The sequence below is a fragment of the Sus scrofa genome, chromosome 15 (assembly GCF_054392235.1).
Source record: "Sus scrofa isolate SSC_HxYL_T2T_F1_AM1 chromosome 15, Sscrofa_HxYL_maternal_Yorkshire_Landrace_v2.0, whole genome shotgun sequence".
Taxonomy (NCBI): domain Eukaryota; kingdom Metazoa; phylum Chordata; class Mammalia; order Artiodactyla; family Suidae; genus Sus; species Sus scrofa.
The window spans coordinates 124,741,928-124,759,542 of record NC_139397.1 but is presented as its reverse complement, the minus strand read 5'-3'; the positions used below and the strand labels follow the sequence as shown (position 1 = coordinate 124,759,542).

The 17,615-nt window shown below is 42.4% G+C and overlaps 2 protein-coding genes across 4 annotated transcripts in view; one reads left to right on the top strand and one right to left on the bottom strand.

Moving 5' to 3' along the window:
• Positions 1 to 2,890: 2,890 nt before the first annotated feature.
• On the bottom strand, positions 2,891 to 7,650 carry LOC146396110 (uncharacterized). The gene is made up of 3 exons (XM_084998750.1): positions 7,156 to 7,650; positions 4,967 to 6,916; positions 2,891 to 3,589 (listed from the first exon to the last, which is right to left on the bottom strand). Exons 1-2 carry the CDS (start codon positions 7,513 to 7,515, stop codon positions 6,692 to 6,694), a joined length of 585 nt encoding a protein of 194 aa, XP_084854876.1. The 5' UTR covers positions 7,516 to 7,650; the 3' UTR covers positions 2,891 to 3,589; positions 4,967 to 6,691.
• Positions 7,651 to 7,787: 137 nt separating this feature from the next.
• The window catches only part of KLF7 (KLF transcription factor 7), a 96,918-nt gene continuing 87,090 nt past the window's right edge, over positions 7,788 to 17,615 (top strand). For 2 of the 3 annotated variants that reach the window (XM_084997896.1, XM_021074496.2), the window contains exons 1-2: positions 7,788 to 7,835; positions 8,046 to 8,285. In XM_084997896.1, the coding sequence (XP_084854022.1) occupies positions 8,184 to 8,285 (102 nt within the window). In that variant the 5' untranslated portion in view covers positions 7,788 to 7,835; positions 8,046 to 8,183. 3 annotated transcript variants of the gene reach the window in all.

Sequence of the window (17,615 nt, the reverse complement as noted above, 5' to 3'; positions counted from 1 at the left end):
AAACCAAATGTCTGCACTCACAGAGACAAGATTCTGTGCCTTGGTTCACACCAGGCAAATTTGCAAGGAACTAATTTATAAATAACAACAGACCTTGATCAGTGTGTAATGGGAGATACAGCTGGAATGATAATGGATACCTACTATATTTCTTCTTCCCTTATCCTTTGGTACTTAACTTCTGTCTTTAATGCTCATAGTTTTCTGTACTATGTTTCCTATGTTTTAATGTCTTTATTCATACTTCTCTGAAAGTAGAAGAAATAATAAACAAGAAGGTAAATAAATAAAAATTGGTATTATGTGTTTACAAAGGGCAGTCCATTCAGAAGACCAAATTACAGATGAGAAGATTGCCATGGTAAAGCCAGGTCAAAAAAGGGGAAATTCAGGGTTACCATATAACTTACTTTCAAAATACTAAAGTAGATCTCCTTCTATTCTAAGTGATCTTTAATTAAAGGTCATTTAGCATCAGGACATCCTCTACCCCAGGACAGCATAGAAGAAACTGGCATTTAACACATTTCTGTTCTCCAGCTTTCTTTTTGCTAACATTGTTACCAGTTCCCAGAAAAGTCTGTTACTACATCACTTTGTGCAGTGTTACAATATTCAAGATTACAGTCTCTCTTAAAATGTAACAAATGTAGCAGTGACTGTTTCCTGATAGACTGGGTAGTATCTTATTTTAAAAAAATGTATATTATCTCTAAATCATTCTCTTTAAGTGGGTTCTTTGACAATGTATCTCACCCACTTTATGTGGACTTTGGTAGCTTTAATTACAGAGAATTTCACTAGGAGCCTTAGGGCTTCTATTTTCTTTCAACCACATTTGACATCATTTGAGGTAATGCCATTTTCTCCTGTTTAGGCCAGGCTAACAGAAGCCAGCACAAACAATACAGTGTCCAAACAATAATGGAGAAAGAGTAACACTGTTTTAAATTTTACTCAAAACATTTTGTATGATCTTTTTAAAGTTGGTTTTTAAAAAAAGTTTGTGCTTATCATAACAGATATTAGAGTTATCTAATAAATGTTCCCTAGGAAGTTGCAATCTCAAAAGGGCAATGATGCATATGAGCACATGGAAAGGACGATAACACTTGAGAGGGGCTTAACATGGACACCCATCAAAGATTAAGAATCGATACTACAGAAAAGCAAAGTTTAGGTTAATGTATGGCATGGAGAGAGCTGGATCGAATACTCACGTTTGGACAAGTTGGGTGGAGGAAGTTAGCTTCTCTGAGCCATACTGACTTTTGGCCTTCATTAAGTGGTATTTCCCTAGCTTCCCAGCAAAGCAGAAGAGCATGTCATATGTGGGGCCCAGCTTGGGCAAGGCCAAAATGTGATGAACCTGTGTAAAATGTGACCCCCTTTGCTTAGAACAATCTCTGAGCATTGCAGAGCAGTAAGGGGAGATGGTGAGAGCTGGGAGAGGATTGTGAAACATTCTGAAGTAGATATAGAAGCATTTAGACCGCATACATGGAAAGGTAGGGCATTTGCCATGCTTACTTCTGAGAAAAGCAGTAACCAGTATTAAAAGCTGACTCTTCCAACCATTCAAATAAGCATCCTTCTGGTAAAGAAAATTCAGTGACATTCAAATGAGCAACAAGTCAGCAAAAAACTGCTGCCGATGTTATTAATCTTCCAAACTACCCAGTTATATCATCCACATAAAAATCCATCATTGGACACTTGTGGAATAGGTATCCCTCACTTAAAGGAATGGTCATTGTCAGCAAAGTTTGCAGTCCAGACTTTCTATCAAATCAATCTTATTCTCCCATTGATTTCCATTACCAAATCTGAGATGCATTCTGCTGTTAAATCCCATTAAGTGTGTACCAAACCCTCTGGAAATGACGTGTTTGAAAGAAAAATGAAAATGTCCTGGTAAAACACAGACAGTGATATTTAGTATATTAATAGCAATGCTGTGCTGTATTCACCATGTCATGACAGAAATTACTGTGATGAAACATAACACAGTCCTACAAACGATGCTTCACACTCTGCAAAGGATAATAATCCCTAAAACACCAGCAACTTAATTTCTCACTAGCTTCACATTTACACCTTGGCATTTCTATGATTACATAGCCAAAGGAATTCTTTTTATTATTTAAAACCCTTCCCCATTTTCTACTGGACTCTTTTCCAAAATTGTTGTCCAGAAACCCCTGAATAGCTTGTGATGCTGTTCTCAGATGGGGAAAATCAGCCAACGAGACTCAGTCATAGTGGTTTATCCCAGTCCTTGCTGGGATTTCCCCATCATTGGAGCAACTGGGCATCTCCTAGAAAGAATATTGCAGAGGAAAGCAGTGAATCTGTGAAAGTAGGACTAAACACTTCAAATGCTTTTTCTAGCTTCTGAGACACAGTGCTACTATCTGACATTGATAATGTATCTGTGTTTACCATTCTATTTTCAACCTATGCACTTTGCATAATGTATGTTAAATGACCAAATGTTTTGCATAATATATGCTGAATGTTTTGCATAATATATGTTGAAGGACTGATTGAATTTTGATAATGATTTTGTTCTTCATTAGAGAATATCGATACTTCTAAGTGCTGGTACCTCAGGCCGGAAAAGTGACTACACACATTATTCTCCACAGGAATTATGCACCACAGGTCATAATGGCACTAAATGTCCACCATTCTAAGGTCTGGACAGGACTTTCCTGACAGTGAACTTTTGCTGAATGTTTGAATTCTTTACCTTTATCATTAAGGTAAGTCAATTTTTGTTAATGACTACTGAAGTCAGAGCAATGTGCCCATTACCAGTAATGCACTCCAGGTATTCCCTTTAACCTCTTTCGTATAACCCACCACAAGGCAAATTCAACATTCAGGGTTGGTTTTAACATTTTATTTAAAAAATGGATATTGTTATTAAACTATAACATACACACAGAATTCTGAAAAATCAATGATAAGATTGGGATGTTTTCTGGAGATCAGCAGGGTACATGCCAAGAATTTTCGGTTATTTCACCAAGAAAAGGGCTTATTTTGTTGTTTGTTTTTTTATCCATCATGTCCAGAAACCTCAACATGTCAGAGTCTCAAAATTGAACACACCCAGGGAGTCAGGCCCATGCTATGCTAACTAAATTCAAAAGGAACACATGTATAACTACAAGGACTTTGTGTGGACAAAAACAACCAAACTGTCACAATGAGCACCAGGCTCCTGTGGTTGTAACCAGCACATTCTTTCCCTAGAGGCAAAACAAATGGGAAGTCAAATTATGAGCAGAGGGTACGTAGGGAATGAAAACGAGGAGATATATATTCTCAAGGAATATTTTGTCTGAGACATAAGCATCCTGATAAAGCTGCTGTTAATTTTATCAATCGTGAAACAACTCTCGAGTTGTCCATGTATATATATGTATGTATGTCATTGTATATATGGATACATACATCTTCTTCCAGGTTCAAACTGTCTCTCAGAGTCTTGTTACCAGTCTCCATCTCTTTGGCATTCTTGTTTTTCTCTGATACAAACAGGCTGCTTCCCAAGTTCATACTTTGTTCCACTATAGTAAGACTGTAAGAGAAGCAAAAGTTAATAATGTATGAAAGTTTTTATTAATGATATGGCCACTTACAAATTAGTCCACTTATTAAAAAAGGAGATCTTTTAACACCACACTCCTCTTCCCCCCAACCCCCTCTACAAACAGTGCAAATACAGTCAGTTCTGTTGCAAAGTGAAATTGCAAATCTTACAAAAGGTGTAAGGTGAAAGAAAGTGAGGTTGGTAAAACTGGCACAGGAGGATCTGTAGAATTAAATAAACGAATGGAGGCAAAATCAGCTGGGATGATGACTGTGTTGATGCTTCAGAAGAGAATAGTTTGAATATCAGAGAATTAATTGAGAGCCTTGGGAAAACTAAAGAAGCCCTCAAATATTTTTACAAAGATAACCATCTTTTTTTGATTATTCTCTAAAAGTCAAATATGAAATAAAGCATGTTGTAAGGTGCTTCACATTGTGGAGAAAAAATTAAGCCCACAAAAATCATCTTGATTTATTATTTATTCACCCTATAATTAGCCCATAGTTGTACTTATAAATTTTATTCACTATAGGATAGAATAAAGGTATTTTAATAATGTTGAGTTTTATTTTCAAAAAAGTCCCTTTTTTCACTAATTGCGCTGAGATTTGGTCTTTGTTTTAAGTAGATTTACTTTAAGGAGGCATTTCCAGTACTAATCACACTAGGATAATAAGGACTTCCTATACTAATGACAAAGAACTTTTCTAGTAGTAATAGTCTGATGTCTTGATTGTTTCTTTTTACATGTTAAATTTTCACTATTTTGTTCACAAAATATCCTCATTTCTCACTTCTCGGAGGGTCACTTATTGACAGAACAATGGGCAAAGTATGTGCCTATTCTGAACTTTGGTATCTTCGTCTGCAAAAATGAGCAATAATAGCTCTATTGCAAGACTGTGGTGAAGATCAGATGTGAACATGTATAAAATGCCAGGTACAGAGAAAGTATTCAATCCGTGGTAGTTGTAACGGTGCTATTTATTTTTGGTTTGACTGCCAAAGTCCCCTGTGGTCTTAATTTGTTGATTATTTTGTATGTTTGGATTCTTTACATGTGCCTTGCAAGGTGAACCTGGGGTCTCTAGGCTATTAAAGGTAGCTAAATATGACTAATACTGAAAATGTGCCTTAAGGGGCGCCTTGTTACATAAATCTCTTTGATGAATTTTAATCTATAAAGCTTTGGAAAAAGCCATAATGAGGTTTTTAGGATTTACATGGTAAAATTTTAGTTCTTCAGTAAGTTGGTTAGCTGATATTTACATGGGAAAAACCCCAATGGAAGCCTTACTTCTTCACATCCAAGCAATTTTTATAAACAAATCTTGACTTAAAACCAAGAAAGCAAGTCTTCACCTTGCAGAGAGCCCTATGCAGAGCACAATTGTGGAAGTCAGATGCTCTAGGGTTTAAACCCCTGTTTGACTGCTTCCTGGTTGTGTGACTTTGACGAGCTTAATATTTCCAAGCCTGGGTATCTTCATCTGTAAAGCTGGGGACAATTTGTTGGGGTTGTCATGAGGACAAAATAAGACATTGCGTACAAAATGTTTATGTTATGTGCCCACACAGTTTGGCACATTGTGCTTAATAAATTATATCTATTATTTATGAGATTTTCAAATTCATAAGTTAACAGGTATATAAATATACTGTTCAAAATGTTAATAGTGTAACACAAAAACAAAAAAATAAGTTAACTTGAATCTCAAACATCAAATTATATTCTTTTGTCTTGCTTTGCTTTTGCCTCGAGTTTCCTACATTGAAGTTTCTTTCCTTCCGCTATTACTCACAAGCATGACTCCTGCCCCAGTACTTCTCAATGGCCTCCTCCCTGTCCTCACACACAATCAGAATAGCGTGTCGAGGGGGAGAAGGGGAAACTATTCCAAATTGGCAAGACATTTCTATCTCCTTCTTCTAAGACTGGTACATCACCCCCATGGGTTTGATTAGTTTAGATATTAATTTACTTAAAGCCAGGAGATTGTGGTGGCTAACATTTAGAACTTAGCTAATAGTACCAAATACTATGCTAGGTGAGTTACAAACATTATTTTATAACATTTTGATTGTTCATAATAACCAGGCAAGGCAGATACCACTATTCCTGTTTCTGAGATGCACAGCCCAGAGGGTTTGAGCCAGTAATTTTCTTAAAGTCTCATGGCTAGGAAGTGGCAGTAGGGATGACCATAAGGAGCAAGTTAACACATTCATTGGGATGTGATGGCTCTAAGTGCTTTTCTACCTCTGGGAAAGGCCCAGGCAGTCTTCTCATATACTGGCAGTTATATGTGTGCTATCGTAATACCACCTTATTCATGTAGGACTTTTAACCTTTTTATACCATTTATCCCCTGGCACCATGAATATGTATGTATAATACTAAATGCACCAAGATCTGTGTAGTCCATGCACATACATTTACAGTAAATTCACAATTATACAGGTAGATCTGACCAACAGAATCCCAGACATCAGAAAGTAAATAAACTAGATTGTCCTCAACTCAATAATTCCTGTTTAATTTCCCCTGACAAATACTGAATTTCAAATGGTGTTTGTTCTATAAAACAGAATCTTTCAAATATTGAGATATGGAGTTCCACATAGTAAGAAGGCGAGACAGCTGAGAAGGGTGATTAAGGTGGATATGTTTCTTCCACTGCAGGGTGAATTAAGTTTCTCATCTCTGAAGAAATACCAAATTCTGCAATCATTCCAGAAGTGGAAGTTCAGCTCTCAGTGCATTTTGGGGAAGCTTGAACGACTAACCACTTAAGGTCAAGCAAACAACTGTTCAACCCCAACAACGTGCGTAGTGCAAGGGTTTCACCTAAGAGACAACAGGGTCTCTATAGATAAAACTCTATATGATAGCTTCAGAAAGTAATTCGGTTCCTCTCCTCTCACCACCGCACTTTGGGCAGGTAGACATCCTCTCTCCAAGCCACATGGGGAGCCTTGCCTTTAACACCAGAGCAAGTTGCCAGCTCCAGCCTGCACCCCACGTCCACCCAGCTTCCCTCTATTGTCTTTAACACACTCCAGTAAAGTGTCCCCTTCCAGTCAGCGCTAACTGGGGGTCTGACCCCGGCTGCATTCCCCCTTCACGGGGTCAGAAGGCAGGACAGGCTGGGGGGCGGGGGGCGCACCGCGGCGCCAAGGGGCGTGGGGGGCGGGGACTGCGTGCGGGCGCGGGGCGGGCACAGGCTGCTCTCTGCGCTCCGCTCCCCTTTGTTCTGCTCCATTGTGAGCGGCACTTTCTCCTCTGGCGCTTCTTCTCTGCACCCTGGCAGCCTGTGGGGAATTCGTGAAGGGGCTTTTGGTGACTTTTTCTTTCCCGCCCCCCACGCCGGTTTATCTTTTAGGAAGTGAGGAAGTCCTTTGCGCTGCCCCTCCCTCGCGGTTCCCCGCCCCCGGGCCTAGGAGGTAGGTGGAGTGGGAAGTGGCCGGCCCTCCTCCCCACGCTGGCTTCTCAGTCCCCCGCCCCGCTCCTCCTCCAGGAGGCATCTTAACCCAGCGTTCTGGACTTTCACCTCCTGACCGGCCGCGTCCACGCCAGAACGGCAACATGCGACCCTTTCCCTTCTCAGGGGAACCGGCTCCGAACGCCCTGGCTCCGCTAGGCACCAAAGCGAGGGTCGGAGGCCGGCGTGCAGCCCGATCCCGGCCGCCTCGGCGTCCCCGGAGCCAGCGCAAGTGTCGCCGCGACCCTCCCCGTCCCTCGCGCTCGTGTTACCCGGCAGCCCGGCGGCAGCCTCAGCCCCCTTATATAGCCCTCTAAAAATAGCTCGCCTCGCACCGCCTTGTAAGGCAGCAGGGAGATCCGCAGCGCGCCAATCCAAGCCCGTCGCCAGGACCAAGCCCCGCCCCAGGCCTCGCTTCGTGCTCCCCATTGGTCTTCAGTGACTTCATGAGCCCCCTGTTTACCTTACATGGTCACACGCGGCCTAATGGACGCCCTCCTCCGAGATCCCACGGCTGCGCGGAGAGCCGGGCGGAGGGAGGGAGTTTGGGGAGGGGGAAGAGCAGGAGGAGGAGAAAAGGAGGGGGGGAAGACTACAAACTAGCAAGGATGGGGTGGGGGGTGGGGAGAGAAGGAAAGGGGGGGAGAGAAGCGATCGCGAGAAAAAAAAAATGCAACCTCCCAAAATAAAGAGCAAAGATTGCATTAGGAGCGAACAGCGCTGCAGAAATAGATGGCAGCTTCGTGTCAGTGAGTTTGCATCCCCCTTCCTGATCCACGAGCTGGAGTGATTAGAGCCCTGGAAGGGAATTGTTACTCCCGTGGAGAAGTCCCCTTTTCCTGGCAGCCGTCTGCACTGTACACGCTGGATGCCTCTTTCCATCCGCCCCACTCAGTCTCTCCTTTCTCACCTCCTCTCTCCCTCTCTCCTGCATTGATTTTTTTTTTTTTCCTTTTTAGTTGACTGAAACAAAACAAAACAAAAGGGCCACTGGATGTCTGCCTTCTTGGGGGGTGAGCCAGACAGACTGACAAACAAACAGACCCAACTGTGTTCGGGGGAGGGTTTCTCCTCCCGTTTTGCCCGGCAGCAGCAGCATGGACGTGTTGGCTAGTTATAGTATATTCCAGGAGCTACAACTTGTCCACGACACCGGCTACTTCTCAGCTTTGCCATCCCTGGAGGAGACCTGGCAGCAGGTGAATGATTTAAATTACTTGTGTAAATCGTGTGGCGGCGGCGGAGGCGCAGGGGCTGCGTTGGTGTGGGCTTGGGGTTGAATTTTGTGTTGTTGTTGTTTATTTTTTTCCCCCTTTTTGGCTGTTTGTTATTTAAAATGTTTTCGGAAACAGTCATCTGCTTACCTCTCCACCCACCCCCTAACCCCTTAGTGTGCCGAGCTGAGCAGCCGGTCTGAGCTGCCTGCGTTTCAGTCGCCAACACGCATCCTTGCGCACACGTTGTCGAGCTCAGTGTCCCCCAGCAGAGACCTCCCTAACTTCTGGGGTTCGGAGGAGAGGGTTGGGAAGGTGGTTTGGGTTACAAGTCGTCGGTGACAGGTACCGCTTCCCTATATGCAGGAGCTCTACCTACTTGAATCTTGAACCTTAAATCAGGTTCATCTCTTTCAACTGTGCTAACGACCGTCAGGTGGAGGGGAGGCGGTAGGAGCAAAGCGGAGTGTTTTCCCAGTAATTAGGGAGTATCTGTAAAGAATAGAAACTTGATTTTGAGATTAGAAGGTGGGCAGAAAGAAGAGGAGCCCAGTGATAAGAGATACTTGAGGATATTTCCGAGGAGGACTGGAAGATGTTATCTGTCTAATGCTGAACGTGCATTGTAGGTCTTTCCAGTGCAACGTCTTCAGAAAGAGAACACCTTCTCTATGTGTGTCCTTGCTTCTCTTTTTTTGGAGGGGGTCCCTCTCCACTTGGCACAACCTCTGACAAAGGGTGATGTGTACTTCCATGCCTCTGACTTTGTCTTAGAGGACTAGTTAAGAAACTCCTAAGATGCTGAAGGGCACTGATGCCAAGTTGGCTGGGTGTCCCAGTAAGGGGGAAGTGGGGCTGGTGACAAGTTCCCTGGGCTTTGTGAAGTGGAATAAAGAAAGTGCTGGTCAGTGGAAAGTGCTAGATCTGCTGCGGAAATGGTGGTTTTCTCAGTAAGGATTAGGAGCTGCTGAGGGGACATTAAATGCAGGAAAGATGGTGGATGGGGGAGTGGAGGAACACGAGTAGTCTTTCAAAATTCTGCAGTGTGCATCATGGAAAGTCCAAGAAGACGGTTTGAATTTGCACATTGGAAGTGCGAACCTGCATGGTCCGCCTTGGAAAAACGTGCTTGCCCTTGAGGAGGGGCTGCAAGAAGCTTGGTGTGTGGCTGCTCGTGTAACTTCTCCGCTCCGTGACAGCAGCTTGTTAAGGCTAATGAACGGCTGAATTTCCTCTGCCAGTATCCAAAGCGGGATTTGCCAGCTTGAGCCTAGGATGTAACAGTAGCTGCTTTAGGGAGAGAGGTTTGGCTTTTGGTGTAAGGAGCCAATCCTCTCTCTGTACCATTGTTACTAGTTGCTATTCTCCCTTCTGATCTGAGGCTATGAGTTTCTCCAGGTACTGGCCTCCGGTGTCTCTGCATCCACACATGCATTCCTGCCCAAGGATGCTGGCTGATGGATTTGACCATCTCCCTCTAAATGCACACACAGCTCAAGCGTTTTTAACATAAGGCATTTCTTCAGTGTATCCTTTCCCTCATCCTTAAGGAGACTATCTCACCAAGGGTCTCACTAGAGCTTTTTCGTTCTTTTATTTCACATGCTAATTAAACCAAAAGGTGGCCAGAATTTCATTTTCTGAAATAGTCTTCATTTCACACTGTCAGCCCACTGGTGTCGAATCCGTTTCCTATTAACAACTGTCTAGACAGGTTAGGGAAGAGAATCTGTTGATTTAGTCAGCCTGCCCAAGGCAGCCCTTGTTTGTGACCAACTGTTAAGCAGTGTTGGAGGGAAGAAAGTTGGCTTTATTTGTTACAACGTTCCCTCCTGATGAATCACCCAACTTTGTTTTGGTTCAAGTTTTCACAGTAGTAAAGCCTGCTTTGGGGAAGGCCTCTCCAGACAAAACCTGCTTTTCTAGATCTGGTTAGACCATCCATGAGAAAGTCTAGATCTGTAAAGAAGCATCACTCTTTTGCTAATTAGAGGATGTATTAGATCTATTGTTTCCTCGGAAGCCTTCTCTGCTTTTCTCTTCCTCCCCTCTTCATCTCACCCCCTTCAAGGAACCTTTAGCTTAGTTTCTGTCTGTAGGCAAAGGACTTTTCACTCTCCCTGCACTTCCCTCCTTCTTTCTTGCCTGAATCCTTTCCAACTGCCAGCTACCCTCACCTTAAAACCCTTTGCCAAGCTCTTTCAGAGGCAGGCCCCTGTTTCCTGCTGAAACAGAACTTGTGAGGACACAGCCCTAAATGAGATATCACTCCAAGGAACCTTCTTCTCTGGACTCTGTAGTCACAAATGCTTTCTGTAAAGGTGACTAGGGCTTTTAAGTTCATGTCGATGACATAACCTCCAACCTCTATCTCTTCCTTCCTCCCTCTCCCTGCCCCCTTCCCTCTTCTGAGTAAAGGAGAGGAGTGTGGTTATATGCAGTCGTTGGTTCCAAATCAGCCATCAGATGGTGAAATTTTAAGGCTACTCTGCTCAGATCGGCTCAAGAAGGTTGCTGCAAAGAACCCCAGGCAGGAGGAAGTTTCCTCATGCTCTGGGGTAATCAGATTTTAGAGGTCAAATGAGGAGCAATCATTGGATGTACTTCTGAAAGTGAACAGTGTACCTTGAGGAGATGAGCGAAATACAGAGATTCCAATAATCTGATTTGGTTCGTAAGAAAGAGTGGCTTGGATGATAAATCCAAGAACATCTGTGCATTTGAAAATTGAGGATGGACTATTTGAAGATTTTACTTTACACTTTCATCTGAGATAATTGTCTTGCTTAATAGTCAGCGAGCTTGTCATGGCCCTCCTTCTCAGGGGTCATCATTTTGACATTGGAATTTCAGGCGATAATGTCTTAGGCACATACAGCTCCAACTCTGAACATCATTGCCGGTGTAATTTTAAAATCCAGATGGACATCCTGCATTAACAGCTCTCCATTCCTGGGCTCTGACTGCATACTTAAGCACTTGGCCCAAGTAACATCATCCCTGCCTGTCATATAACTGTAAATTACACTGTGCTTATGTGGTCTATTATTTTATGGAATTCAGCTGACGCACAACTCTGAAGGCTACCAGCCTTAGGCTCTTTGAAAACTTGCAGGAAAATTTCCAAGAGCTGTATGAGCAAAAGTGGGAAAAAGTCAAGGGTAGGACGGAAGCTATAGTAGCATATAGGGTACCACTTGATGATGGCTAAAGGGGGACCTGTTCACGAATTTTGTTGCCATTAGAAATCATTTTTCTGGACCCTCTGCTGACTTGGAAAATAAAAGATTTGGTACAATACTGTTGGTTGTTTTTTCTTTGGGAAGCTACAAAGACTTTTAGAATTTGCATACACTTTTTATCCCTAGGCTACTGTTTCATGATTTCCAGTCAAGTAATGATATTTTAAGTCTTATTTGCACTTAGCTTTGCTTCATGCCATTGAGAAGCATGGTATGTTTACTTGAAAACTCTTATGGAATTATGCTTGTTGGTAATGCTGATTCATAATTGGCAGATGGGGTCAGCTTCAGGCCTCCCTTTTGCTCAGAGAAAATTTTCCACTGCTACTGGAAACAAATAAATAAATCATAGAACATTCCTCCCTCCTCCTCCATTCCCCGATTGTTTTAAACTAATGGCATACTTGGCTACTGTAAGAACGACACCCGTCCCAGTAACACCACAATTTCATCTTGGTTTCAGGCACCATGAAACACTTTTTTACAAGGGCCTTTGGTATGAAGCATCTCTGGGGGACAACCTACAAAAATGGTTGCCTTCATGGAGCTAGGGATGGGATTTGATGTGTGAGTTTCATTGCTTCTCCCTCTATATGGGGATAGTGCCTTTGCCTTGCCTTCCACAGGCCTGAGCAGTCAGGGGCTGCCTCAGCCAGAAAGACAAAGCAAACTATAGGGTCCCTGCATTCGCAGGTTTGCCTCTGTCCCCAGTTTGCAGAAAACCTTGTCATGAATTAGAATTTCTTGGCAACAGCACCACCCAGGGAAATTTGTAGACACAAAGGAGCCTTGCTAACCACACTGAAAGGATAAAATAGCTGGCTTTTTTTTTTTTTTTTTTTTTTTCTCTCTCGTATGTGATTTGTGTGCTCTTTAGTTACCATAAATCTATGGGTTTTTTTATTTGAAGCAGTGACTTGGTAGATAAAAAAAAAAAAATTACAACTGCCACTGTTTTCCAGATTTTCTTTATAAGGATGCAGTCACTAAATAAATGTAGCTTTTTTGCAAGTGAAAGCACATGTGAATGCCATCAATCACACACTTAGTCTTTCTTTAATAGATTCATTTCCTTGTTGTTTTTAATAGATACATCTTTGTGTAGATTTGGGAGCTCTCAAACATTATCATTGAGCCTACCTGTTTGCAGTTGCGGTAGTTTAAAGTGAGTGAATGTTACAATGCAGATATTTTTATTACATTTGTCTTTAGTTGGGGGAATAAAGGAAGTGGTGACTTCTTTGTTCTCCATGAAACTCCCACCCCCTTTCCCTACCCGGAGGAGAACGTGATGTTGGGGTCCAATCCATTTAAAGGGCAGAGCAGAAGATGCACTGTGACACCTCACCCTGAAATGATTTATGTATGGGTATGTCAGAGACCTTCAGTGTTCAAAATGGGCTCTTCCTCTCTCCCAGTCCATTCTAAATATAAATGCCAGCGGGGGCTATTTGCCTTTTCACTTAAACGGGAATAGTTTAGAGAAGGTCCTAATGGAGCTTTTAGTAGCCATTGTCTTATAAATCTTCAGATTCTTCCCCCTTCAGAGAATTCCTGTATTTTAACTTTTTGAGCACAAGAAGGCAATGCAGTCTTCTCTAATCATTCTGTGCGTATAGGGGAGAAAAGACAGTTTCCTCTGGCCAGTCCCACCTGGCCCATGTTGATAGGATAGCTGACCAAATGGACTGGCAATCACCCACCATCTCTGCAGTTTGTAGTAGCGTGCAAGGGGTTTTAAATCACCTTTGCTAGACTCCATGATTGGCAAAGGCAGAGAACAGCTCTGTGATTCTGGTTCACTTGGTTTGTCAGTTAGTACGTATGTTGGAATTGGGATTTGCTGAAAGTTTGGGACAGCTCCCTAACCTCAGTGGTGTCAGAAGGGTGAGGGGGCGGAGATTTATCACTCTACAAATTAATCCCTTTGTTTTTCCAAATCACCTGAGCACTTGCTTAGCGTAAACAGATGGAAATATTTTAACCCCAATTGCCACATCTTACCCAATGCAGTGATCAGGAAGCTCTGCAAGTACTAATGGTGTTAAAGTCCGTGGAACAAGATACAGCCTCTAATCACTGTTACACGCAGCTTCCACAAGATAAGAAACACTCTTCTCTGCCCGGTTACATTGTGTGCTCATTTTAAAACATCCACAGGAGAAACCAGTCCTTACTCAGTTTAAGAGTTCCCCAAATCAAGTATTGCATTTCTTGGACAAGCTTTTACCTAAGACTGGTCATAGTCTTGTTCCTTGCCCTTCTTCAGCTTCATTTTCTGTTAATTTGGAGAATCATTTTTCCTGCCTCAGGTCCTTTTTGTTTGCCTCACTTGGTATTTTGTCATGGCGCTGAGAACTTGGTCCTGCTGAGTGTATTGTGTCCATTAGAGCAGCTTCCAGCTGCCCCATCCACCATGTGTGTGACAGACGGATGGACAGCTGAGGGTCAGCAGCAGCCTTGAGATGTGGGTCCAGTATCAGCCTCCTGGAGATGGAGTGACTTCTGGTTTCCTAGTGATACCATTGCTGTTTGAGCTGGGAGATGCCCTCAGTCACACCTTGTGGGCTTTTCTCTGTTTATATTAAAATATGGAAAATATTTCACAGTCAGTACTTCATTCCTTAATTCTGCTTATGTTCAAGATACCCTTTGGGTGATGCCAAATTGAATTGGGTGTAGATTCTGCCCTCTATGAGCTTGACTTCAGTAGAGAGAGTGAGCATGTTCAAAATTAAGTAATATAATATTAGAACCCAGTTGCCAAAAAAAGAGATTTTTAAGTCCTGGATTTGAACACTGACCCTTTCTATATTTACCCACTTTGTTACAACCTCGTTTATAAATCATAAATGAGTTCTGTTCTGCTTTTTTAGCTAATGGCGTATTGGGGCCAGTAGCCCTTTTAGGGCAGATGAGTAGACAGTGTGAATACACATGTCCATCATGGCCAGGAAACAGCATCCATGTCTATGTCATTCGGAAATGATTATAGGTAATTAAAATAATTAATGTAGAGCCATATGCAATATCTATTTCTGAATATGGATTTATTGATGTTTCCTGAGGGTCATATTGAATGTCAAGCTCCAGTCCTTGTACCAAAGCTAGACACAGAGTATCTTAGAATTTCAAGTCCTGAAAGGGTCTTGGTTTCTTCGCCAGGACTAAGACTCTTTCAAATGCCCAAATCAGTTTGCTTGCTTTTCATCACACTGTTCTGAATATAATTTGAGTCACTTCTTATCTTTTCTCCTCTCTTTTTCTCTCTCTCCCCTTAAAGGGAGGCAAGAAAGTCCCATTTTTTACTTTGCACAGTACTAGTACATGGAATTTTGGAATTGTCTAGGCCCTAAACCAAGCTATTGCATATCTTGGTGAAAGCTTGTGTGTGTAATTTAATCTCTTTTACTCTTTTAATAAGGTGTGGTAACCTGGAAAATGTATAGTGTACTAAAAAAAAAAAAGCAAACAAACAAACCACAAAAGCCCCCAATTACAATTCCAGACTTATGGGAAAAAACTGCTGTCACTTAAATGATAACAAATGGGGTAAGAAGAAGGAGGTACATTGAGATGGATGCAGTAGGGAGTTGGATGGATGATAGAACTGGGGTTTTATGTGGAAAGCATCAAATGTGAAAGAAATGGTGAGATGTTTTGTCTCTGACAACTTGCCAATAAAGGGACTGCATGGAACTGTAGCAGTAATCATGTGCCAATTCAGGAAAATCTTTCTTGAAGTGTTTTAAAATTTCTTGAGAGGGTTGAATGGGCAGCAGCGAAGTTGTAATGTTTTACAAATTCAAACAAAAAATATTGCACATTGTGATGAGTTGGGAAGAGAGTCAACTTCTGCGTTTTTTTTTTGGTTTTGTTTTTTTTTTTTTTCTTCCCCAAGGTCTTTGTGATATTTTCCTGGGTTTCAGGCCCGCTTTTTCGACTTGGAAACATGGAGCTGACAATAAAGTCTTTTGGGGTTGTCCCATGATGACCTCAGCTGAATATGCCCCAAAGCTTGATCTCATCAACTTCTTTCTTCCTTTTCCTGGCTTCCCTATTTCTTTTAATGAGTCACCCTTTCTTCTGTGATCCAGATTTGAAGGTCCAGTCACCATGGCTCCTTTCTTTCCTTTGACTCTAAGCAGTTGAAAAATGCCATTGATTTGGTTCGTACAGTACTTTGCCATGGTCTTCCACTTTCTTCTTGCTCTGCCATTGTCCCAGGGCAGCCCCACCACTTCTCCTGGACTGACCTGCTGCCTCCATCACCATGTTTCAAACTGCCAGTGGCTCCCTCTCTTGTATCAGATGAGGCCAAATTTTTAAGAGTCAGGATGTTCCAAGACTGGGCCTAGGTAATAGTCACAAGTTTCCCCCCTTGTTACCAGGTGTGGTAATTGCCATCCAAATCAAAGGACTCCTTTTCCTGCTTCTGTCTTCATTCATGTCATTTCCTTCAGTCTTTTCTTTCTTCTTTCCTCTTTCCCACTTTGTCTCTTTGTCTAGATTCTACCCATCCTTTAACTTTCAGGTGGTTGCCACATCATCCAGCAAACTCCCTCCCTTTCCCTTGGCCAAGAGTAATTGCTACTGTTTCTACACTCTTGTGTAGAACTTTTCACTTCCTCATGATGCTTTTCAGTTTTGTCATGTAGTATAGCTTTTCTTTTTCTTTTTTCTTCGTTGCTTTATTTTCCCAGTTAGGTCATATGATTTAGAGCAGAGTCAATGCCTTGGTTGTAATTTCGATAGTAAATTTTTAATATGTAACTATTCAGATTTTTGGAGAGCTTTGCACATGGTAGATATTCAGTATATGATATGACTGTGACATAAGATTTGACTATGCCCGTAGCAGTGGTTCCCTACTGTGGCTGCACCCCAGATCAATTAAATCAGTATTCATTTGGGTAGAACCTAGGTGTCAAGGTTTTTAAAGGTTCTGGGCTAATAATAATGCAGTCAAGGCTTGGAGCCATTAATCTGTAGAGGGTTACTATCAGAGAAATCACAGTTGCAGATGCCTGCTCCTTATATGGAAATATTTCATTTCATGTATAACTTGGAATCTGAGTGTAACAGGTTTATAATAAAGCGGGACAGTGTTGGTGAATGTACTTCATCCAGGTCCTTGGTTAGTAGCAACTATCCAAGTGCTGTTTCATCCTTCTTATTTTGCTTTCCCTTACCCTAAAGTGTTGAATACAGTCTCATTTAGCTCACATTTCCTGTGACCCACTAGAAGTTTGCTTAACCTGGTCAGATTCCACTTCTGGTACCTTTGTGGTGATGGGCATTAAACTCCAGCCATGCCATGCTTCAAATAATTTATTCTCGGCAGGCTTTCGACCATGATTTTCCACTTACCTCAGCCTGCTCTGTGGTTTCAAGGGGGTGGATGTGTGCATGAACATCTGTTGGATGATGCCAGATAGGCATTAGGTAGCAGCTCTACATATTTCTTACTGACCTCACTGTTTGCCAGTAGACTCTGTTTATAAAGAGTTTCAAAGGCTCCATGTTTCTAGTAAGAGGAGCAAAAATAAACTGTGGAAGAATTACCACTGAGGACATTCAGGCAAGGAGGCTGCCTCCTCATCCATAGAAGGCTTAGCTCTTGTCGTAATGACTGTGGGCATGCAGTGATGTTCACAAAGAAGCCTTAGAAAGGCCTCTATTTCAAACTGTGATGTTTGCAGAAATGGATGTACTGTAGCTACATCCTTTCATCTATAAACTGTCTTTGATGGGGGTATAGTTGGCAAGAGAGAACATCATGAGAGGAGCTCAGAGCTTAGGGTTGAAGGATGTCTTTTGGAAAGCTCAACCCAGCTGTGAAAACGGCAATTAGCCATGGAGCAATTGCTCTGCAAGGCAGTGCCTGCCTGCTCCTGACCCCGCTTTCAGGCTCACCTTCCCGAGCCGAGGAGGCAGGAATTCAATGGGGTGGTCATAGAGCTGCCTCTTATTTTTGGAGAGGCGGCAGATTCGCTCAGCCTACAAAGGAGTGGAAATAGATTCCCCCACCCCTACCTTTTGAGCTCCTAGTGTTTGTCCGTGTTGCCACTAC